Raw genomic sequence first — 25,544 nt, 5'->3', positions numbered from 1 at the left:
CACCATAGTTCAAAAGCATCAATTCTTTGATGCTCAGCTTTCTTTATAGTCCAACTCTCACATCCATACATGACCACTGGAAAAACCATAGCTTTGACTAGACGGACCTTTGTCAGCAAAGTTATGTCTCTGCTTTTTAATATGCTGTCTAGGTTGGTCATAGCTTTTCTTCCAAGGAGCAAGCATCTTTTAATATCATGGCTACAGTCACCATCTGTAATGATTTTGGAGCCCCCCAAAATAGTCTCTCACTGTTTCCATTGTTTCCCCATCTATCTGCCATGAAGTGATGGGAGCAGATGCCCTGATCTTAGTTTTCTGAATGCTAAGTTGAAAGCCAGCTTTTACATTCTCCTCTTTCACTTTTATTAAGAGGCTCTTTAGTTCTATTTCTGCCATAAGGGTGGTATCATCTGCATATCTGATATTATTGATATTTCTCCCAGCAATCTTGATTCCAGCTTGTGCTTCATCCAGCCCAGCGTTTCTCATGATGTACTCTGCATATAAGTTAAATAGGCAGGGTGACAATATACGGCCTTGATATACTCCTTTACTGATTTGGAACCAGCCTGTTGTTGCATGTCCAGTTATAACTGTTGCCTCTTGGCCTGCATACAGATTTGTCAGGAGGGACGTAAGGTGCTCTGGTATTCCCACCTCTTTAAGAATTTTCCACAATTTGTTGTGATCCACACGGTCAAAGGCTTTGGCGTAGTCAATAAAGCAGAAGTAGATAATTTTCTGGAACTCTCTTGCTTTTTCCATGATCCAGCAGATGTTGGCAATTTGATCTCTGGTTTCTCTGCCTTTTCTAAATACAGCTCGAACATCTGGAAGTTCTTGGTTCATGTATTGCTGAAGCCTAGCTTGGAGAATTTTGAGCATTACTTTGCTAGTGCAATTGTGCAGTAGTTTGAACATTCTTTGGCATTGCCTTTCTTTGGGATTGGAATGAAAACTGACTTTTTCCAGTACTATGGCCACTGCTGAGCTTTCAAAATTTGCTGGCATCATCTTTTAGGATTTGAAATAGCTCAACTGGAATTCTATCACCTCCAGTAGCTTTGTTCGTAGAGATGCTTCCTAAGGCCCACTTGACTTTGCATTCAGGATGGCTGGCTCTAGGTGAGTGACCACACCATTGTGGTTATCTGGGTAATGAAGAACTTTTTTTGTATAGTTCTTCTGTGTATTCTTGCCACCTCTTCTTAATATCTTCTGCTTCTGTTAGGTCCATACCATTTCTGTCATTTATTGTGCCCATCTTTGCATGAAATATTCCCTTGGTATCTCTGTCCCTTGGTAACCCCTTCCTTGGGTTATAGAAAAGAAGTATATAAAAAGCAATTCCTTTTTTCCTTAAGTATTTTATTTCATTATTTTTAATTTATTTTTTTATTAAAGTATAGTGGATCAGACAGTAAAGAATCTGCCTGCAATTCAGAAGATCCAGATTCAATCCCTGGGTCAGGAAGATCCCCTAGAGAAAGGAATGGCTACCCACTCCAGTATTCTTGCCTGGAGAATTCTATGGACAGAGGAACCTGGCAGGCTACAGTCCATGGGGTCACAGAGTCAGACACGACTGAGGGACTAACACTTGCACTTGCATAGTTGATTTACAGTGTTTCGGGTGTACAGCAAAGTGATTCAGTTACATGCATATATATATATATATATATATATTCTTTTTCAGATTTTTTTCTTCATCATTTGTTACAACATATTGAATATCAGAAATTGAGGCTGGGAGGCAGTATTCTCTTCCCATTTCCTGAGGCTTTTTAATATAATTATGTTAATTTTTGTCTTAGCCTCCTGATTCAACTGCAGTCTTTGGGTCCACCACTCAAAAGAACTGTGCTATACAGTATAGTAATGTATATCTGTTAACCCCAAATTCCCAGTTTATCCCTCCCCATCCCTTTCTCCTCTGGTAACCATAAATTTGTTTTCTACATCTGTGAGTCTACTTCTGTTTTGTAAATAAGTTTATTTGTATATTTTAGGTCCTACATATAAGTGATAATCATATGCTATTTGTCTTTCTCTATTTGACTTACTTCACTTAGTATGACAATCTCTAGGTCCATCCATGTTGTTGCAAATGGCATTATTTCATTCTTTTTACGGCTGAGTAGTAGTCCATTGTATATATGTACCACATCTTCTTTATCCATTCATCTGTCAATGGACATTTTGGTTGCTTCCATGTCTTGGCTATTGTGAATTGTACTGCTATGAACATTGGGATGCATATATCTTTTTTAATTGGAGTTTTTGTCTTTCCCAAATATATGCTCAGGAGTGGGATTGCTGGAATAATATGGTAACTCTATTTTCAGTTTTTTAAGGAACTTCCATACTGTTTTGCATAGTGGCTGCACCAATTTACATTCCCACCAACAGTGTAGGAGGGTTCTCTATGATCCACACCCTCTCCAGCATTTAGCATTTGTAGACTTTTTGATTATGGCCATTCTGATCAGTGTGAGCTAATACCTCATTGTAGTTTTGATTTGCATTTCTCGAGTAATTAGTAATGTTGAGCCTGTTGGCCATCTGGATACGTTTGGAGAAATGTCTATCAAGGTCTTCTCCCCATTTTCTGATTAAGCTGTACAAGTATTTTCTCCCATGCTGTAGGTCGTCTTTTCATTTTGTTTATGATTTCCTTTGCTGTGCAAAGCTTTTAAGTTTAATTAGGTCCCATCTGCTTGTTTTTGCTTTTGTTTCCATTACTCTAGGAGATAGATTCAGAAAATATTGCTGTGATTTATGTCAACAAGTGTTCTGCATGTTTTCCTCTATGAGTTTTATAGTATCCAGTCTTACATAGGTCTTTAATTCATTTTTCAGTTTATTTTTGTGTATAATGTTAGAGAATGTTCTAATTTCCCTCTTTTACATGTAACTGTATGCTTTCCCAGCACCACTTACTGAAGAGACTGTCTTTTTTCCGTTGTATATTCTTGCCCCTTTTGTCATAGATTAATTGACTATAAGTGTATGGGTTTATTTCAGGGCTTTCTATCGTGTTCTATTGAGCTATGCATCTGTTTTTGTGCCAGTACCATACTCTTTTGATGACTGTGGCTTTGTAGTATAGTGTGAAGTCAGGAAGCTTGGTTCCTCCAACTCTGTTTTTCTTTCTCAAGATTGTTTGGCTATTTGGAGTCTTTTGTGTTTCCATACAAATTTTAAAATTTCTTCTTCCTTTTCTATGAAAAATGCCATTGGTAATTTGATAGAGACTGCACTGAATCTGTAGACTATCTTGGGTAGTATGGTCATTTTAACAATATTGATTCTTCCAATACAAGAACATGGTATATCTTTCCATATGTTTGTGTGGTCTTTAATTTTTTTTATCAGCATCTTACAGTTTCCAAAATACAGGTCTTTTGTAGAAAGTAACTTCTATCCTTAAACTAAAGTATAAATGAGTGTGAAGAAGAGATAAATTGTGTCAGTTTAAGGTGAAAGCCTATCAAGCAGAATTCACACACAATATCAGAGCAAATAAAAAACACAGGCAGAACTCCTGTGTTAAACATGATTCAAATGAAAAGTAGGCTGGAAGATATATAAATATGCTATGGGGTGGGGAGAATAGAAACAAATTGCATTATCAACAAAACACCCATTTTGGAGAAGAATATAACCATAAGAAAATAAGTAGCTTTTTGTGAATGCTTTAGATTTACACAGTAACTTAATAAGCATACAGATTTGATAAGGCACAAGAGCTCAAATACAAGATGATAAAACCACAAAATTAGAGAAAAGGAAAAACGGATAACAAAGTATAAATTGAAAACCTAAACAAGATTGTTCATTCAAATAAGTAAATTAGATACAGCACAAAGGAAGGGGGGAAGGAAGAAGGGAGGACAAGAAAGAAACTGGCTGATAAAGTAATAGCACAGAAGAAAAGGGCTGGGTTATGATGGTGAATTGCTTTCACCTTTGTCTTTTTCTTTTGCATCTGATAGTAAAAGGACAGAAATGGAAGATAAAGATATCCAATGTCCCTGAAGTGGAGAACTTAACTGGTGAAACAGAACAGAAGTTCAGAGGATACAACACAGAAAAATTTTGCAGCAATGAAGATAGAAAGCATCAAGGTACACTGCATATTAAGGAAAAATGAAACAGGGTGATCACCATTGAGATCTATTCTTGTTACTAAACTTCAAGAAAAATAAACGGAATTTTTCAGGCATATTCAGACACATACACATGCATGTAGGTATGTGCACACACACACAGTAAGTTACCTACAAGGGGATAAAACAGAAGACTAGCTGGCCTCAGACTTCTTCACAGTTACATTCAGTGGCAGAATACAATGGAGTAAGGTCTACACCATTCTGAGAGAAAGGAAGTATAATCCAAGAATATAATATTCAGCCAGGACAACATTTAAATTCATAAAGGGACTAAGTAGACATTCTTAACATGAAAGAGTAAAACAAATATAGCACTCACAATCCCTTCTTGAAGAAACTTCTCAATAATAAAATCCCAAAAATCAAGAAATAAAGGAATCGGAAATATAGATAAGCCATAGGCCAAAACCTAATTGTAAGTATACAATCCTTTTAAATAAGAACTAAAACTAAACAAACAGATAAAACAAGCAAATGATTTAAGATTTCACAATAGAATGTAAATGTTGTAAGCCCTGACAAAGTAAAAACACGTTGATTAATAAAAAGTGGCAGTAGGGTAAAGTATTGGGGAGAAGTATAAGAAAGCTAATCTCTTCCTTCATAGTAGAGTCCACTGATAATGCTTAATATTGAACAAGGTAGATTTTTAAAAAATGACTAAATGACCATTTGACCTAGCGACTCCATTCCTAGGTATCTTCCTAAGAGAAGTGAAAACATATGTCCACATAAAAACTCATTAAAAATGTTCATAATAGCATTGGTCCAAAAAGTGGAAAGAACCCAAACATCTATCAACAGATGAATGGATAAACAAATGGGGGTATTTACATATAATGGAATATTATTTGGCAATAAAAAGAAATGAAGTACTGATACATGCTTCAACATGGATGAACCTTGAAAACATTATGTTAAGTGAGACAAAACAGTCACAAAGGACCACATATTTTATGATTCTATTTAAATAAAATGTCCAAAATAGAAATTAAAAGTAGATCAGAGACTGTTTAGGGATGGGGAATGATATGGAGGTGGGTGGGGGGCAGTGATAGCTAAAGGGCACAAGGGTTTCTTTTGAAGGTAATAAAAAGTTCTAAAATCAATTGAGGTGATGGTTGCACAATTCTGTATATATACTAAAATCTACTTCATTGTACACTATTAACGGGTGAATTATATGGTCTGTGAATTATAGCTTGATAGGGCTGCTACCAGAAAGATACTACACAAAAATGACTAACTGCTCAGTGGTTTTCATAATATTTTTTCTTAAGTTTAGAGGGATATTAATGACCAATATCCTTTACAGTAAAGAAACATTCATCTGAAGATTAGTGATTCCTGTATCTTATTTTAGTGGTTGTTCTGTTAAATTCAAGTAAAATGAACCAAAGCTTTTAATTTAATATATTATGATCCAATATTATAAAAGTGTTTTGATCTATCCACCCACCCATCCTTCTATCCATATATATGCCAAAAACATATCTGAAATAACTTGATATAATATGAATACTGGGGTAGTAGGGTTTGGGGTGATTTGTTGTTTTCTTTATTGTTTTCTATACTGGTTAAATGTTTAATAATGAGTTTGTGTTATTTGTATTTTTGTCTTCAAATTGTTCTTATAAATAAAAAAGTAAATATACCAAAATGTTAATGTTTATATGTGGGTTACAGGATTAGGAATTTTTTTTTTCTTCCTTGTTTACTCTTTTCTGTCCTTTCTAAATTTTCCTACAATGAACATCTATTATTTTATAAATAGAAGTTAAAAAATAAAACAATTAGAGGCATGTGTAGCTTTTTCTTTAAATGGTTGCTTGGTTCTTACCTGGGCTCCTTCTGTTGCTCCTGAATGATCTTTCTTCCTGGCCAGATATCACCCAATTGTGACTGATGAAGGAGAGACTGTTCCACTGTCTCTCTTTTATTCACTTTAAGACAAACAAAAGCATGGCATATGGGTGATGATGGCGGGGGTGAGGGGTGGGGGAAGGGGAACACAGTATGCTTGCAGAAAGGATGGCAACACAGTCTTTATGTGGCCCACAAATGGGTTGAGCCCATGGAATGAAGGAAGACACACCACTGGTAAGAATACACTAAGATTCCACACCAGAGGGTCTATGACTGAGGTCAAGCACCTCAAGGAACCATATCCCAACAGGTCTGGTACCTGCAGGCTTGCGGCGCAGGGACATCCTGATTATCTCACTGCCCGTGTGGTAAGCAAAGCGATTCACTTTCTGGTCATAAAACCAGTCTCCAGTTGCCTTCTTCAGCTCTCTGGGAAGGAACAAAAGAAAACGAGAGACGGATTTTTACAAAATGACCCTTGACATTCAACTAATAAAGGCCAAGGGGAGAAATGGTAACCACAACTGGGGCCCCCTTTCTTCTCTCAACTCTAAGTAACACTCACATTTCCTTGGCGCACACCTTGCACCTCCAGGTACCATTGCTTTCCTGAACGCGGCAGTCCCGACACACCAGGTGATTACAACCCCAACAAGTGTTGGTCTTGGGAGTCAGACGGCCCAGGCTCTCCTGGCACCGGGCACAGGTCCGATCGCTATAGCGCTGGCTGCCCCTTTTGGCCCCTTTCCTTTTTATCTCCAGTAACTCGTTCTTCAGTCGCCTGCCAATACCCAAAAGAGAAGCACAAGTCATGTGGAGGCTGCATGGGCTGGATAGAGATGGGTTGAGGGGTGGAGACAGGAAGACTATTTAGTTTTGTGAAAGCAACAGAGCCCAACCTGACCCAGTGAGGAGCTGTAAACCTCATATACAAGTTCCTCTGAAAGTCAGATGAGAAGTATAAGGAAAAGTCCACGTATCATTGGTTAAGGGCCTGGGAACATGATTTTTCTGGGACTCTTACCTAATCCTTTTCTCATCTGCTTTCCGGAGTTCCTCATCTCGTTGTAGAACACTGAGGATCAAATCCCTTTCCACCTCAGACAGAAAAGAGAGATCAAGTATCTCCGACATGACTTGTCCAGTTTTTCCTTCTACTCTTCTTTCTTCAAAGCTACCAGGCCACCAGATTTGTCTGAAACAAGATAAAAACTAATTTTGCACAGATAATTTACTATTTCCCCCTTGAGCTAGGCTAAAGAGACAACATAGAACTATGTGACCAATTTACCATTCCTACTTCCAGGTGAATCCTACCCTGAAAATGAAGAGACTAATTTTTCAAGAAGAAAAATTTACTCATGACTCTGGCAAACAGTTGGGTCTTTCAACATAAGCATCTCTGGAAAGAGGACAAAACAGCTGAGTCAAATTCTCCTTCCACCAAGTGGATCCTCAATTATCTAATTTTCAATACTTTTAATGTTCTCAAGTCACAAGTCTATTAAGCCAAATAATCAGACAGCTGATCTCTATAGTGGAGAAAACCACACACGGACCTCTGCCAGTTGAAGCCTACATCCTTCCAAACCTTTCTGGACCAGAGTCCTAGATTGAGTCAGCTTTCTGCTACACTTCAAAATGGCCATCACCTACTCTAAGTTCTTTTTATTTATTTATTTATTTATTTTTACTTTTTTTTTATATAAATTTATTTATTTTAGTTGGGGGCTAATTACTTTACAATATTGTAATAGTTTTTGCCATACATTGACATGAATCAGCCATGAGTTTACATGTGTTCCCCTTCCTGGACCCCCCACCCACCTCCCTCCCCATCCCATCCCTCTGGGTCATCCCATTGCCCCTGCCCTGAGCATTTGTCTCATGCATTGAACATGGAATGGTGTTCAGTTTCACATATGATAATATACATGTTTCAATGCTATTCTCCCAGAACGTCCCACCCTCACCTTCTCCCTCAGAGTCCATAAAATTGTTCTATGCATCTGTGTCTCTTATTCTGTCTCGCATATAGGGTTATCGTTACCATCTTTCAAATTCCATATATATGCATTAGTATACTGTATTGTTGTTTTTCTTTCTGGCTTACAAGTTCTTATTGCTAACACTACCTCAAGAATATCTTCACCTGTTTCACCCACATTTGTTGAGAACCCACTCTGACAGGCATTGTGCAAAGTGCTACAGATACAAAGATGAGTGAGGCACAGTTCCTGTGCTGAAGATGATCACAGAGTAGTAGAGGAGAAAGGTACACACAAACACAGTACAGTGTACTAAGCACTCTTAGAGGAATAAAAAATTGTTATGGGAACTTAGAGAAGGGAGTAATTAGTTCTATCTTGCCTAGAGAGGGGAGAGAGAGAACTATATACATGTGGAAGGTTTTATAGAACAGGTGGATTTTGCCTTATAGAACAGAGTATATGTTTGTTGGTTGGGGAGAATGGTAGGAAATATAGCTGGAAACCTGATTATGTAATTCTCAAATACTCTTAAAAATTAAGATTTTTAAATTGATGACACAGAGAATAGAAATCAATTAAACACCTTTGTTGTTGCTTTGTTTTTGATATTGGGAAATTACATACTCAAATTTGTTTTACAAAGATCACTCTAGCTATAGTATGAAAGGCTGGTTCAAAAGACAAATTGAAGTACAGTAACACATTGTTGTTCAGTTGCTCAATCAAGTCCAACTCTTTGCGACCCCATAGACTGCAGCACGCCAGGCTTCCCTGTCCTTCACCAATTTCAGGAGTTTGCTCTCACTCATGTCCATCGAGTCAGCGATTCCATCCCAACATCTCATCCTCTGTCATCCCCTTCTCCTGCCTTCAATCTTTCCCAGCATCAGGGTCTTTTCCAATGAGTCGTTCTTTGCATCAGGTGGCCAAATTATTGGGGCTTCAGATTCAATAACAGATAACACATTGTAAAATGTGCATACTTCAAAAGCAAGCAATACCAAATCTAAGAACCTAGCTAATAGAAATACTCACATAAATGTGTATGCAAGGTGTATGTACAAGAAAGTTATTGCAATATCATTTGTAAGAGAAAAAGCAAGTTCTTTAACAGAGAAATCATTAAACAAAACAATATTTCCATATGATGGCATACTATGTATCCATTTTTAAAATGTGGTAGATCTGTATGAAAATAGACCCTGAGTAAAAAAATAAGAGTCATTTTAGGACTATACTTGAATGATCTGTTTGCTCAAGTGTCTATCTATACATTTGTATATGCAAAGAAGAAAGTCTAGAACAAAACCCATTATCATTGGTTCCTGCTGAGAAGCAGAATTGAGGGGGGCAACTTTTACTTTTTATTTTATATAGCTCTGATTTTTTTTCACAGATAAGTCTTCCTTTTAAATTTCAGGAAAGAAAGAAAACATTCAAAGAAGACAGAGAGATTACTGGACAAAAAGACAACCTAAGTTTATTTAACTATGCTTTTAACCAACTGGGCAAAGTCACTGTATCTCTGTCATCCTCTGGTTTCTCAACTACAAAATGAACTACTTCTCAAAGGTGTCAAGAAAATTGAATATTGTGTGCTAAAAGTCCCATCACAGTGTTTGGAACACACATGCGGAATATACGTACTCACTGAATCTGCTACAGGGGAGACCTAAACCAGAACAGGAAGACAAGAGAACACAAATAGGTTTGAGAAGTAGAATTGACAAAATGGAGTGACTGACTGAATGGAAAGAATGAAGGTGAAGGCAAAGATGCCTAGTGTGCATGTCAAAGTTAAACACCTGGCTAGTAAGAGTCGTAACAGTGACAGGGGTGGTAAGAGAAGAAACAGGTATAGAAGTAAGGCAAGGATCCAGCAATTCCACTCCCACATAGATACTCAAAGAACTGAAAACACATGGTCACACAAAAATTTGTATATGGATGATCACAGCACAACTATTTACACAAGCATGCCTCATTTTATTGTGTTTCAATTTATCGTGCTTTGTGGATAATACAATTTTTAGAAATTGAAAGTTTGGGGCAACACTATGTATGTGGAGCAAATCTATCAGCACAATTTTCCCAACAGTATTTGCTCACTCCTGTCTCTGTGTCACATTTTGGTAATTCTTACAATACCTCAAGCTTTTTTTTCATTATTATGCTTGTTGTGGTGATCGGTGATCAATGATCTTGATGTTACTACTATAACTCGCTGAAGGCTCAGATAATAGCCTTTTTCATCAATAAAGTATTTCTTAATTAAAAAAAAAAAAAGAAGTAAGGCAGGAAGTTTTGTTGTAGTCATATTGAGAGTCAAAGAGCCCAGGATGGACAGAGCATGAGAAAGGAAATGAGGATCATACTTACCTTCTCTGCTCTCCCTTGAAATTACACAAGTGCTTTCACTTTTTAAAACTAATTATCGATAAGACAATAATAGAGAATACAAACAAAGTAATGGCAACCCAATCCAGTATTCTTGCCTGGAGAATCCCACGGACAGAGGAGCCTGGTGGGCTACAGTCCATGGGGTCGCAAAGAGTCAGACACGACTGAGCGCACTGAGCACAAACAACATACCAAAGCTACACAGATTCTGGAAATATCAACACTTTCTTGATTTCATTATTTCTTGGTCTTTATTGAACTATAAAATGCTAAGCCTCTGTTATAGGCCCTTTCTTAGGAAGTCTTGAGGAAATATTCTTAATTTTCACCCCCAAGGAGAATATATATTCTCCATGAGAACAGGGACTTTTTCAATATTCTTCTATGCATCTGGCCCAGCACCTAACACTGTATTTGGCACATTATGTTGTTGCATATGCCACCACTACTGCTGATCATCATCACTGTCATCATCAACCCCAATAGTTCCATTGATTGAGAATTTATTATGTGCCAGGCAACAAGTACTTGACATACATTAATTTAATGCTCACAACAACCACAAGAATGAGGTACTATTATTATCCACATTTTACAGATGAGGACTCAGGAGAGGTTAGGTTAACTCACTCAAGAATAAACACAGAGTAATTGAAGTTGCTAGGATTCAAGCCCAGGCAATTGCATTCAAGAGCTAGTGCTCCACTGGCTCTATTCAGACAGGATCATGGCCAAAGCAATTACAAAATATTGAACACAGCAATCAAAAGCACTGTGGAAATGAATTCCCATATGTGTGATTATGGTTGAAGAACTGGCCAAAAAAATCAGCAGCTCCTGGATAAACTAGGTATCACCAATTGACTGGCAATTAAAGACCAAGGATGGCACAGACACACTGGAAATGAAAGCAAAACCAAATTTATTAGAAAACTGATATTTATGGAGAGACAGGAGAGTTCTGTGATGAGACAAGCACACTGGCACAATAATGAGACCAACTAGTAGTAAAAGCCAAGGAAGTAAGAGTGCCATTGAGGAATCAAAGATAGCACGATAACAAAATGGAACTGCTAATACTGTACATCTTCCCTTTATTTTTCACTCATGGAGTTGATCAACCAGGACTGCCCGCCTCTGAAATCTTAAATTCAAGAATCCCTACTTTTCAATTACAGCTTACTCCCACTATACCTATCTACAACCTTATCAAGAGCACAGTCTCTTGAGCCCTCCCTCCATTTTCTCTTGGTCTACTTGCCTTCCATTGATCTATCTTCCTTCCCTACCCATCCTGGACTCCAGATAGTGCAACATTTGAACCACTCTCACCAGTATCTTCCATATCCATGCATCTTCATCCCACTGCAGCAACTGTCCATCAAAATCCCAAACCTGTACCAAGGCTACATAGTCTGCCTTGTCTGCTCCTATACCCAGGTCCTACATAATTCCTAGTCTACAACCTCAGCTGTACCCTCAGTATCATCTATAAGTCTTCTTACTTGCCTTTAGTTCGGTTGGTGGCTTTCTTGGTGGTTCAGATGGTAAAGAATCTGCCTGCAATGCGGGAGACCCAGGTTCGATCCCTAGGTCAGGAAGATCCCCTGGAGAAGGAAACGGCAACCCAATCCAGTATTCCTGCATTGACAGGTAGGTTCTTTACCACTGAGCCTCCTGGGAAACCCCCTACTCCAGTATTCTTGACTGGGAAATCCTATGGACAGAGGAGCCTGGTGGGCTTTTAGAATCCATCAGCATGACAAAGGTAATAAAAAGTAATTAAACTAATTACCAGCAAGATAATAGAGCATATAAACATCACAGCAAAGCTACATAGGTTCTGGAAGTATCAACATTTTCTTGACTTCACTATTTCTTGGTCTTTACTGGATTATAAGATGCTAAGCCTCTTTCACAGGCCCTTTCTTAGGTAGTCTTGAGGAAATATTCTTAATTCTCATCCTCAAGGAAAATATATAAGCCATGACCTCCATCAGCTTCCTGCCTCCTCTGCCCTATCACTTGCCAACCTGACTACTTTTGGTAAAGCTACATTCCATTCTCAACCTCACCTTAGATGATAGGTTGCTATTTCCAATGTTAACCCTGCTACTAGCCAGCTCACTTGAGATGTGATCTTGTAGAGTCAGTAATGGGAAAACAGAATAAGGAAAAAAAAAGTTAAAGGCAAGGAGAAAAACCATAGAAAAATGAAATAAATAGAAAACAAAACATAAGATGGTAAAAAAAGCTCCAGTATATCAACTAACATTTTTAAATGTATAAGTAAAACTCATACTTTAAAATACAGAGGTTAACAGACTACATAAAATTTAAAAATCCAGGTATGTGCCATTTCACAAGGGACAAATCTAAAACATAAAGATCACAAAAGACTGAAAGTAAAAAGATGGAAAAAAGATATACTAGGTATATAAAAACCAAAATAAAGTTGAGACAGTTATATCAATATCTAAAGAGCAAAATTTCAAAATAATAAAATCATTATAAAAGATAAGACTACTACATAGAGTTAAAAATATCAAGTATGTTTTATTAACATGCACTCAGAAAATACCTCCAAATATATAACAGAAGATTATGTACAACTAGAGAGAGAAACTGAAAAATTACCATCAAAATGGGAGAGTATATAAAATAAGCCAAAAGGATACAACACAGGGAATATAGCCAATATTTTATAATAACTATAAAAGAAGTCTGGGCTTCCCTGGTGGCTCAGATGATAAAGATTCTGCCTGCAATACAGGAGATCTGGGTTCAATGCTTGGGTCAGGAAGATCCCCTTGAGAAGGGAATGGCTACCCACTCCAGTATTCTTGCCTGGAGAATTCCATGGACAGGAGAGCCTGGTGGGCTACAGTCTGTGGGGTTGCAGAGTCGGACATGACTAAGTGACTAACTCTATCACTGTCTCTTCTAAATGGAGTCTAACCTTTAACAACTGTAAGTCATTATATTGTATACCTTACATATAACTATATGTAACATATAATAATGTATATTAACTATTACTGTTGTTGTTTAGTCACTGAGATGTGTCCAATTCTGTGTAACCCCATGGACTGCAGCATGCCAGGCTTCCCTGTCCTCCACTATCTCCCAGAGCTTGTTCAAATTCATGTCCATTGAGTCCATGATGCTATCTAACCATCTAACCCTCTGTCGTCCCCTTCTCATTTTGTCTTCAGTCTTTCCCAGCATCAGGGTCTTTTCCAATGAGTTGGCTCTTTGCATTAGGTAGCCAAAGTACTGAAGCTTCAGCTTCAGCAGCAGTCCTTCCAATGAATATTTAGGGTTCATTTTCTTTAATATTAACTATACTTTAATTTAAAAAGAAAATATGACGTAATCTATGTAAATTAGCACTATACTGATAGGTGTAGTCAAGAAATAAAATAGCATTTGTAAAAAAAAGAGGGGAAATAACATACTTCTTTCAATTATTAATAGTATAAGCAGATAAAAATCACTAAATATAAGACAAGTTGAACAAAATAGGTCTAATTTAATGAACATATGTAGAATTCTATATCCAATTGGAACATTTACTGCCTCCCCCACCAAATGATCATGTACTAGGTTATAATGCAAGTCTCAGAAAATTTCAAAGAAACCCATTCTCATACAGACCATGGTCTCTGACCTCAAGGAAATTAAAAATGAAGTCAACAACAAAAGATAATCTTTAATCCTGATACCTTTTGGAAATTTAAAGATACTTCTTAATAACTCATAGGCCAAAGAATAAATCATAATTTCATAATTGTACTAAACCTATCATTAACATCTTAAAGAAGAAACTTGCTCCCTGCCTCAGCACCACCACCATGCCCATAACATAGGGTAGAATGTTTCCTAGAAATTCATAAAGGAAAACAAGGCATTAAAAAATGCTTTTATATGCAGTGACTTAAGTGATATATTTTTATGGCAAATGGCATATCACATTTTGAAAAATATAATTCAAAAAAATAATGAGGCACAAATAAGAAAGCCAGATTTGTGCCACAGAAAACCTGTGACCTTTCATTTTCTCCCAATTGACAAACACAGTACTAGGATTTAATGGAGAGACCAAAGGCCAAGAAAACTTTAGTCCTTCACTGAAATTCAATTACAGGTATACTGGTGGCTACAGTCCACAGAGTCAAAAAGAGTCAAACACAACTGAGCAACTAACACTATCCAGTCAAAAGTGTAAGGATTATCCACTGAAAAGAACCACAGATCAGATAATAGGAGTGTCCAAACCCAAGCTCTGATGGACAGTTTGTTCCATGTTAGTCATGGGGTGTCAAGACTCAGATGAAACGTCTTATGGGCTTCCTGCCCACAAAATATTTTAGGAAAGATGGTTCGTTGAGTTATAAAATTACAAATACTTATTACTCAAAATTCAGGAAAATATTGTAATGCTGCTGCTGCTGCTAAGTTGCTTCAGTCGTGTCCAACTCTGTGTGACCCCATAGATGGCAGCCCACCAGGCTCCCCCATCCCTGGGATTCTCCAGGCAAGAACACTGGAGTGGGTTGCCATTTCCTTCTCCAATGCATGAATACCTACAAATCAAGTTGCTGTTGTTGTTTAGTCATTAAGTCATGTCTGACTTTTTTGCAACCCCATGGACTGTAGCCTGCCAGGCTCCTCTGTCCATGGAATTTTCCAGGCAAGAATACTGGAGTAGGTTGCCATTTCTTTCTCTAGGGGATCTTCCAAACCCAGGGATTGAACCCATGTCTCCTGCATTGGCAGGCAGATTCTTTACCACTGACCTACCAGGAAGCAATAGGGAACTGAAAAATCTACCATCAAAATGGGAAGTTAACCACAATATTGTAAAGTAATTAGCCTCCAATTAAAATAAATAAATTAGTTTTTTAAAATGGGAGGTTAATATACATCTCTCAATTACTGATAGCACAGCAGATAAAAATTTAGTGTGTGTGTGTGTGTGTGTGTGTGTGTAAGCAACTTAAACAACACAATAATCTTGGTACAATGAACATATGTAGAATTATTTATCCAAAGAGATATATCTATTTTATACCCTATTCCTGTAGATTAAGAGAACATTAACACCAACACTAACAGAGCTAGTTTCCAAGAAAGGGTAGGGGGAGCTCTCTTGAATTGTCTTAAATTCTGAGGACCAGCTGAATAGAGCAGAGATTTTTATTAGCTATATGATCTTGGGCAATGACCAAAAATATAAAAAAAGACCATCAAAGACATAGAATTCCTTGTAAGAACAGTGCTTGATTTAAAATCTTTGTGGTATTCCCAAAACAGAAACTGATGTGAATTAGAAAGACATCAAATAATGTCCGTGTAGTCGTCAGCAAATAAAACAGATTTTTTTGTGTTTAATTTGTTGGGCACATTGGTACCCCTCCCTCTCTCAAACATGCAACGCACATGGCACATGTAAATGGGAAGATGGTAATACTTATGTTCAAACTAGAAACTTCTACCAGATGTGGCCTTTTTGAAGGTAGGCACTGTATCTGGACTTAGTACCCTGAAGAGCTTACTTGGCACAGTGTCTGATACACAATATGAGATCAATAAACTTTGCTGAATGTCTTCACCCAGAAATCTATTTGTATTTATATGTTTAAATTTAAACTCACAGAAACTGAAGAGTGGGACTAGAGCTGAGAGCAAAGTGGTTTTATTTTCCTGAGGCAGTCTGGTGTCAGGCCAAAAATGTGACCTTTGGACCCCAACTGCCTGAATATGAATTGCAACTCCATTAATGACTATCTGTGTGACCTTGGGCAAGCTACTAAACCTCTCAGTGCTTCAATTTCTTCATTGGTCAAAGGAAGAAAACTGTGCATGTATGCTAAGTCGTTTCAGTCCTGTCCGACTCTGTGTGAACCTATGGAATGTAGCCCTCCAGGCTCCTCTGTCCATGGGATTCTCTAGGCAAGAATACTGGAGTGGGTTGCTCAAGGGAGTCTTCCCAAGCCAAGGATCGAATTCATGTCTCTTATGTCTCCTGCACTGGCAGGCGAGTTCTTTACCACTAGCACCACCTGGGAAGCTCCCAAATTCTTCATTGGTAAAAGGAAGAAAATGGTACCTACTGTCTTAGTTAGTTAGTTCAGTCGCTCAGTCGTGTCTGACTCCTTGTGACCCCATGAACTGCAGCACACCAGGCCTCCCTGTCCATCACCAACTCCCGGAGTTTACTCAAACTAATGTCCATCAAGTCGGTGATGCCAACCAGCCATCTCATCCTCTGTCATCCCCTTCTCCTCCTGCCCTCAATCCCTCCCAGCATCAGGGTCTTTTCCAATGAGTCAACTCTTTCCATGAGGTGGACAAAGTATTGGAGTTTCAGCTAAAATATCAGTCCTTCCACTGAACACCCAGGACCGATCTCCTTTAGGATGGACTGCTTCGTTCTCCTTGCAGTCCAAGGGACTCTCAAGAGTCTTCTCCAACACCACAGTTCAAAAGCATCAATTATTCGGCACTCAGCTTTCTTCACGGTCCAACTCTCACATCCATACATGACTACTGGAAAAACCATAGCCTTGACGAGATGGACCTTTGTTGGCAAAGTAATGTCTCTGCTTTTAAATATGCTATCTAGGTTGGTCATAACTTTCCTTCAAAGGAGTAAGCATCTTTTAATTTCATGGCTGCAATCACCATCTGCAGTGATTTTGGACCCCAAAAAATTAAAGTCTGACACAGTTTCCACTGTTTCCCCATCCATTTCCCATGAAGTGATGGGACCAGATGTCATGACCTTAGTTTTCTGAATGTTGAGCTTTAGGCCAACTTTTTCACTCTCCTCTCTCACTTTCATCAAGAGGCTTTTTAGCTCCTCTTCACTTTCTGCCATAAGGGTGGTGTCATCTGCATATCTGAGGTTATTGATATTTCTCCCAGCAATCTTGATTCCAGCTTGTGTTTCCTCCAGCCCAGCGTTTCTCATGATGTACTCTGCATAGAAGTTAAATAAGCAGGGTGACAATATACAGCCTTGATGTACTCCTTTTCCTATTTGGAACCAGTCTGTTGTTCCATGTCCAGTTCTAACTGTTGCTTCCTGACCTGCATACAGGTTTCTCAAGGGGCAGGTCAGGTGGTCTGGTATTCCCATCTCTTTCAGAATTTTCCACAGTTTATTGTGATCCACACAGTCAAAGGCTTTGGCATAGTCAATAAAGCAGAAATAGATGTTTTTCTGGAATTCTCTTGCTTTTTCGATGATCCAGTGGATGTTGGCATTTGATCTCTGGTTCCTCTGCCTTTTCTAAAACCATCTTGAACATTTGGAAGTTCACGGTTCACGTATTGCTGAAGCCTGACTTGGAGAATTTTGAGCATTACTTTACTAGCGTGTGAGATGAGCGCAATTGTGCAGTAGTTTGAGCATTCTTTTCTTTGGGATTGGAATGAAAACTGACCTCTTCCAGCCCTGTGGCCACTGCTGAGTTTTCCAAATTTGCTGGCATATTGAGTGCAGCACTTTCACAGCATCATCCTTCAGGATTTGAAATAGCTCAACTGGAATTCCATCACCTCCACTAGCTTTGTTGGTAGTGATGCTTTCTAAGGCCCACTTGACTTCACATTCCAGGATGTCTGGCTCTAGGTGAGTGATTACACCATCATGATTATCTGGGTCATGAAGATCTTTTTTGTATAGTTCTTCTGTGTATTCTTGCCACCTCTTCTTAATATCATCTGCTTCTGTTAGGTCCGTATCATTTCTGTCCTTTATTGAGCCCATCTTTGCATGAAATTTTCCGTTGGTATCTCCAATTTTCTTGAAGAGATCTCTAGTCTTTCCCATTCTGTTGTTTTCCTCTATTTCTTTGCATTGATTGCTGAGGAAGGCTTTCTTAGCTCTCCTTGCTATTCTTTGGAACTCTGCATTCAAATGGGTATATCTTTTCTTTTCTCCTTTGCTTTTCACTTCTCTTCTTTACCCAGCTATTTGTGAGGCCTCCTCAGACAGCCATTTTGCTTTTTTGCATTTCTTTTCCATGGGGATGGTCTTGATCCCTGTCTCCTGTACAATGTCATGAACCTCTGTCCATAGTTCATCAGGCACTCTATCAGATCTAGTCCCTTAAATCTATTTCTCACTTCCACTGTATAATCATAAGGGATTTGATTTAGGTCATACCTGAATGGTCTAGTGGTTTTCCCTACTTTCTTCAATTTAAGTCTGAATTTGGCAATAAGGAGTTCATGATCTGAGCCACAGTCAGCTCCCGGTCTTTTTTCTGGTGACTGTATAAAGGTTCTCCATCTTTGGCTGCAAAGAATATAATCAATCTGATTTTGGTGTTGACCATCTGGTGATGTCCATGTGTAGAGTCTTCTCTAGTGTTGTTGGAAGAGGGTGTTTGCTGTGACCAGTGTGTTCTCTTGGCAAAACTTTATTAGCCTTTGCCCTGCTTCATTCTGTACTCCAAGGCCAAATTTGCCTTGTTACTCCAGGTGTTTCTTGAATTCCTACTTTTGCATTCCAGTCCCCTATAATGAAAAGGATATCTTTTTTGGGTGTTAGTTCTAAAAGGTCTTGTATGTCATCACAGAACCATTCAACTTCAGCTTCTTCAGCGTTACTAGTTGGGGCATAGGCTTGGATTACCACGATATTGAATGGTTTGCCTTGGAAACGAACAGAGATCATTCTGTCATTTTTGAGATTGCATCCAAGTACGCATTTCGGACTCTTTTGTTGCCCATGATGGCTACTCCATTTCTTCTAAGGGATTCCTGCCCACAGTAGTAGATATAATGGTCATATGAGTTAAATTCACCCATTCCAGTCCATCTTAGTTCGCTGATTCCTAGAATGCTGACGTTCACTCTTGCCATCTCCTGTTTGACCACTTCCAATTTGCCTTGATTCATGGACCTAATATTCCAGGTTCCTATGCAATATTGCTCTTACAGCATCGGACCTTGCTTCTGTCACCAGTCACATCCACAGCTGGGTATTGTTTTTGCCATGTCTCCATCCCTTCATTCTTTCTGGAGTTATTTCTCCACTGATCTCCAGTAGCACACTGGGCACCTACCAACCTGGGAAGTTCCTCTTTCAGTATCCTACCATTTTGCCTTTTCATACTGTTCATGGGGTTCTCAAGACAAGAATACTGAAGTGGTTTGCCATTCCCTTCTCCAGTGGACCACATTCTGTCAGACCTACTGTCTTGGGTTTATTATAAAGATTCATGAGTTTTTAAAATATGCAGTGTTTAAAGTAATGTGAACAGAGAGAGTGCTAAACTCTAAGATTTGGCTATTTTTATTTTTGTCAGTTTTTATACGTGCATTTGTTCTTTAAGATGTAACTGGGTCTTACAAAGTGACATTGATTTTCTATTGAAGAATACAGATGAATGTGAGTTAAACTGCATTTATGTTTAAAGTTTCAGGCCTGTTTTCCAGTGAGAAACTATGCTGACAACTTTAGAGATGACAGAGAATTCCAGAAAAACTGACCCACGCTTAAGGGCAAAAAGACTGAACTGGTATTAAATTATTCCTCTAAACCTATGGGTAATAATTATGCGATGGTTTTGCATATATAATCCTATTCCACCATCAGTCATGTCCCACTTAAGTGATATGACAAAAGCATTTTGCTGTTTGGGCCAAGGGCAATGGACAATTTTGGTAAAGTTTATAGCTCACTGAAAATGAAAAAGTGAACCAGTGTCTTTCAAAGGACATTAGTTTAACCAAGAAACACTGAGTTAAACTGCTATAATTAAGCAAATAATAGTATGTTTTACACAGAAACTGATGAGTGATATGGAAAGATTTGCATTGCTGCATGTCATTCTGTATACTTTTGAACAGATATTTAGAACTGATCTAGCTATGTCAAGAAACATGATGATGTATATATTTTTTGAAAAATTAGAACTGAAATGGGGCTACAAATTATAATTGCTCATGAAAATTGGGGGTTATAAAATGTCAGTGGCCTTCTATTTCTGGCCAAGAATGGATTTTTACCCTTCCTGGACCCCCTCCACCTCTCCAAATGAATAAAATATATAAAACAATGGTAATTTTGAAGACACTGAGTATTAGACAATGGAGGACTGTGATCCCCGGGAGACAGGAAGCAAACAGGGTGAGCCCTCTGACTTTCCAGGCTCATTGTCTTGAGAGAGTTTCCAGGCCATGGTGCAGGGAGGACGAATACAGGCAGGTCCCAGTGAACTCCCTGAGTTGTGGGGACAGAACTGAGAGTCTGGCTGGAGTTCATAAGACAGAGTACCTGAGAAAGTCACACAGAGGGACGTGCAGAGGGTCTATAGAGGGTCTCCCTCACATATTCAGCAAAGGACTGGTCAACAGTGTGGCATGCCTGTGAGGAAATTACACTAGGCCAGAGAAAGAACCCTAGCTGAAAGGATTCAAAAGAACAGTGCCTGTCACTCAAACATGACCAGAAATAGTGCCTGTTCCACCAGTCAAACTGGAAAACCTCATGATTCACAGGGCACTGGGCAGAGTACTCAGAAGGGTCTTGCCTACATAATGGGAAATAATTAGTCCTAGATTGTGCATTGTCCAACAAATCTAAACAGAAGAGCCTGAAAGGGTTAATCTGTTTCAAGTAACTCAAGTGCATCCAAGAACAGAGCTCAAGCATATCTGTACTAATATGAAAGTATCAGCACCCAACAAGGTAAAATTTACAACATCTAGTACCCAATAAAAAATAAATAGGCATGCAAAAAAGCAAGAAAATACAGTCCATGATGAGAGGAAAAATTAATCAAAAGCTGACCAAGAATGGACACAAATTTAGAATTAGCAGAGTCATTAAAACAGTTATTGTAACTGTATTCCATATTTCAAAAAGCTAAATAAAGACATGAAAGGTGTTTAAAAAAAGACTCAAATCAAACCTAGAGATAAAAAACAATGTCTTCATGTTGATGTATGGCAAAAACCACCACAATATTGTAAAGTAATTAGCCTCCAATTAAAATAAATTAATTAAAAAAAAACAATGTCTGAGATGAAAAATACACAGAATTGGACTAATAACAGGTTACACATTGTAAGAAAAAAGATTATTAAAGTTGACAGCAGTAGCAACTATTCAAATGAAACAGAAAAACACGGAAGAAAACAGAGCATTAATGAGCAGTGAAACAACTTTCAGCTAATATGCATGTCATTGGAGTCATCAAAGGAAATAGGGACACTGAAAAGATATTTGAGAAAATACTGGCCCAAGTTTTTTCTAAGTTTGATGAACAGTACAAATTCACAGATCCAAGAAGCTCAATGAACTTCACAAGAAGCAGAAAGAAAACTGCACCATATGGGACAGCATAGTCTAATTTTTTAAAACAAGAGATAATGAGAAATTCTTAAAAGCAGCCAGCAGGTGGGAGGCAGGAGAGAAACAACATACCATACTCAGAAGAATAAAGCTAATGATGAAAGTAAATTTACCATTGGAAACAATGCAAACGAGAAGACAGTCAACATCTCTAAAACACTGAAAGGAAAATATCTGCCAACCTAGAATTCTAAACCCAGTGAAATGTCATTCAAAAACAGGTGAAATAAAGACTTTTTTAAAAATACAAAAATTGACAGAATTAATCACAATCAGATCTGCAACTATAAAAAATGTTAAAGGAAGTCCTTCAGGCAGAAGAAAAATAATACCAGATAGAAATAATAGAAATATGGATCTATAAAAAGTAATGAAGAACACATGCTATAGTAAACATGTCGGGGGGTGTGTGTTAGTCGGTCAGTCATGGCCGACTCTTTGTGATCCCACGGACTGTAGCCCACCAGGCTCCTCTGCCCATGGAATTTTCCAGGCAAGAATGCTGGAGTGGGTTGCCATTTCCTACTCCAAAATATGCAGGTAAAAAATATTATTTTCTTATTTAAGTTTCCTTTAAAAATATAATTGACTCCTTAAAGCAAAAAAATTTATAAAACATATTGTAAAGTTCAAGACATACACAGAACCAAATTAGAAGAGTTACACAATCTGTTTTCAAGACTTATTATAAATCTACAGTAATCAAGGGAGTGTTTTAGTAGCATACAGGTAGACACTGGAAGAGAATAGAGTCTAGAAATAAATCCTTATGTTTATAGTCCCTTAAATTCTGATAAAGATGTAAGGGAGGGGCTTCCTTGGTAATCCAGTGGTTAAGAATTAGCCTACCAATGCAGGGGACATGGGTTCAATCCCCAGTCCAGGAAGATTCCACATGCCGTGGAACAACTAGGCCCATGTGCTACAACTACTGAGCCAAAGCACCACAACTACTAAAGCCCACCCGCCTAGAGCTTGTGCTCCTCAACAAGAGCAGCCACCACAATGAGAAGCTTGCACCCCGCAACAAAGAGTAGGCCTCACTCACTGCAAGTAGAGAAAGCCTGCATGCAACGATGAAGACCCAGCACAGTCAAAAATAAATTAAAAAAAAAAAATGCAAGGGAATTCAGTGGAGAAGTGACAGTCTTTTCAACAAATGGTGCTGAGAAAACTGGGTAGACATATGCAAAAAATGCAGAGATTTCTTAGATATGATATCTAAAACGTGATCCAGAACTTGCTAAAACATAAACTAAAAACTCTGCTCTTTGAAAAATGCTAATAAGAAAATTTAAAAAAAATTATATATACTGGAAGAAAATATTTGTAAACAGTATATCTGATAATGACTTGTATCCAGAACATGTAAGGTACTCTCAAAACTCTACACTCTACAATGCGGTATCACCTCTTACCAGTCAGAACGGCCATCATCAAAAAACCTACAAACAATAAATGCTGGAGAGGTTGTGGAGAAAAAGGTACCCTCTTGCACTGTTGGTAGAAATGTAAACTGATATAACCACTATGGAGAACAGTATGGAGGTTCCTTAAAAAACTAAAAATAAAACCACCCTATGACCCAGCAATCCCACTACTGGGAATACACCCTGAGAAAACCATAATTCAAAAAGAAATATGTACCCCAATGTTCATGGCAGCACTATTTACAATAGCCAGGACATGAAAGCAGCCTAGATGTCCAACAACAGACGAATGGATAAAGAAGAAGCAGTATGTATATACAATGGAATATTACTCAGCCATGAAAAGGAATGAAATTTGTCATTTGTAGTGATATGGATGAACTTATCATCTGCCATACAGAGTGAAGTTAGTCAGAAAGGGTAAAACAAATATCATATATTAATGCATATATATGGAATCTAGAAAACAGTACCGATGAACCTATTTGCAGGGCAGGAATAGAGATGCAGATGTAGAAAACAGACATGGTGCGGGGTAAGGAGAGGGTGGGACAAATTGAGAGAGTAGCATTGACATATATACACTACCTTGTGTAAAATAGATAGCTAGTGTGAGGCTTCTGTATAGCACAGGGAGCTCAGCTCGGTGCTCTGTGAAGACCTAGAGGGGTGGGAGGCTCCAGTGGGAGGATATATATGTATACTAATAGCTGATTCATGCTGTTGTACAGCAGAAACTAACACAACATTGTAAAGCAATTACACTCCAATTAAAAAAAAAAAAGTAGTTCTTGCTAATCCTCTGCTACCAAAAAAACAAAAAGAAAGAAATACAGGATTGGGGCACAAGAGCCAAGAAAAATCAATGCTTTATATGTGTTAATGTCTATCTTTATTTAAATAAAGATTTTTGAGACAAAAAAACTCTAAAATTTTTCAATGAACCAAAAATTTAGGCAAATGCATCACCAAAGACATATAAATAGCAAATAAGTATCTGAAAAGATGTTCAACATCATTAATTCTTAGTGAGATGCAAACTAAAACCACAACAAAATGCCTCTACTCTCTTATTAGAATGACTAAAACTAAAAATGTAACAAATGTTGGCCAAGATTTGAAGCAACTGGAACTCTCACACACTGCAATGGGAATGTATTAATAAAATGATACAACCATGCTGGAAAACATTTTAGTAGTTTCTCAAAAAGTTAAACATATATCTCCCATATGACCCAGACTTTCCACTTCTAGGTGTTAACCCAAGAAAATAAAGAGCATATGTCCATGAAAAGACTTGCATGTGAATGATAATAACAGCATTATTCATAATAGCCAAAAACTGGAATCAACCCAAATGCCCATGAAAAGGTGAATGGATTTTTCTTACTTGAGGTATATCCATATAATGGAACATTGTTCAACAATAGAACAGAGTGAACTACTGACACACACACAGCAATATGGATGAATCTCAACTATGTTGACTGAAAAAAATCAGACAGAAAAAGAACACACAGTAGTACATTATTTCATTTACGTAAAACTGGTAGAAAATGAAAAATAATATACAGTGACAGAAAACAGATCAGTGGTTGTGAGAAAACAGGGATACATTATAGAGATGAACAGGAAGGAAGGATTGGTGTGGTTTGTTCAGTCACTAAGCCATATCCAACTCGTATGACCCCATGGACTGTAGCCCACCAGGTTCCTCCAAGGAAGGATTACAAAATAGCAAAAGGAAAACTTCTGAAGGTAATAGATATGATTATATTTTGATTTTGGTAATGGTTTCATGGATATACAGAGATGTCAAATTTTATTAAATTGTATACTTTAAATATGCACAGCTTATTGTATGTAAATGATGACTCAAAAACATACTTTTTAAAGTTTTAAGGTTAAATGTAACTAAACGTTTTGTAACCAGCAGCTTTATATTCCCAAAATACCTCTAAGGCAGTAGGAGACTTTAAATGCATTCAAACAGTAAAATATTTTTTTTTATCAAAGGGGCTTTTATAAAGAATACAGAGTAGATTTGAATTTTTTTTCTATTATTAATTATTACCTAAAAGATGTATTTCATCTTCTAACCCTTCCAAATGAAGACATTCCATGAGTTTTGAACCATATGTTAAAAAGACGAAAAGACAGCATGCTGAGAGCTGAGAAGACGGAACAACAACAAAACGTTTGTATAACTGTTTCCTGAAACTAATATTTATACCGTTATTTAGTAAGTGCATCCAACAATGCACTTTTTAACCCTATATGTGAGACAGAATAAGAGACACAGATGCAT

The 25,544-nt window shown here is 37.8% G+C and overlaps 1 protein-coding gene across 4 annotated transcripts in view; it reads right to left on the bottom strand.

The window, feature by feature from the left end:
• The window catches only part of SYTL4 (synaptotagmin like 4), a 72,980-nt gene that overhangs the window by 32,843 nt on the left and 14,593 nt on the right, over positions 1–25,544 (bottom strand). For all 4 annotated transcript variants that reach the window (XM_081567277.1, XM_081567279.1, XM_081567278.1 and 1 more), the window contains exons 2-5: positions 7,066–7,236; positions 6,607–6,822; positions 6,361–6,470; positions 6,016–6,118 (exon numbers count right to left, since the gene is read on the bottom strand). In XM_081567277.1, coding sequence (XP_081423403.1) covers positions 6,016–6,118; positions 6,361–6,470; positions 6,607–6,822; positions 7,066–7,175 — 539 coding nt within the window. In that variant the 5' untranslated portion in view covers positions 7,176–7,236. The remainder of the gene's footprint in view (positions 1–6,015; positions 6,119–6,360; positions 6,471–6,606; positions 6,823–7,065; positions 7,237–25,544) is intronic.

The sequence above is a fragment of the Giraffa tippelskirchi genome, chromosome X, assembly GCF_054371585.1.
Source record: "Giraffa tippelskirchi isolate mGirTip1 chromosome X, T2T-mGirTip1v1.2.pri, whole genome shotgun sequence".
Taxonomy (NCBI): Eukaryota; Metazoa; Chordata; class Mammalia; order Artiodactyla; family Giraffidae; genus Giraffa; species Giraffa tippelskirchi.
The sequence above is the reverse complement of the archived record's forward strand: the minus strand, read 5'-3'. Positions and strand labels throughout refer to the sequence as shown.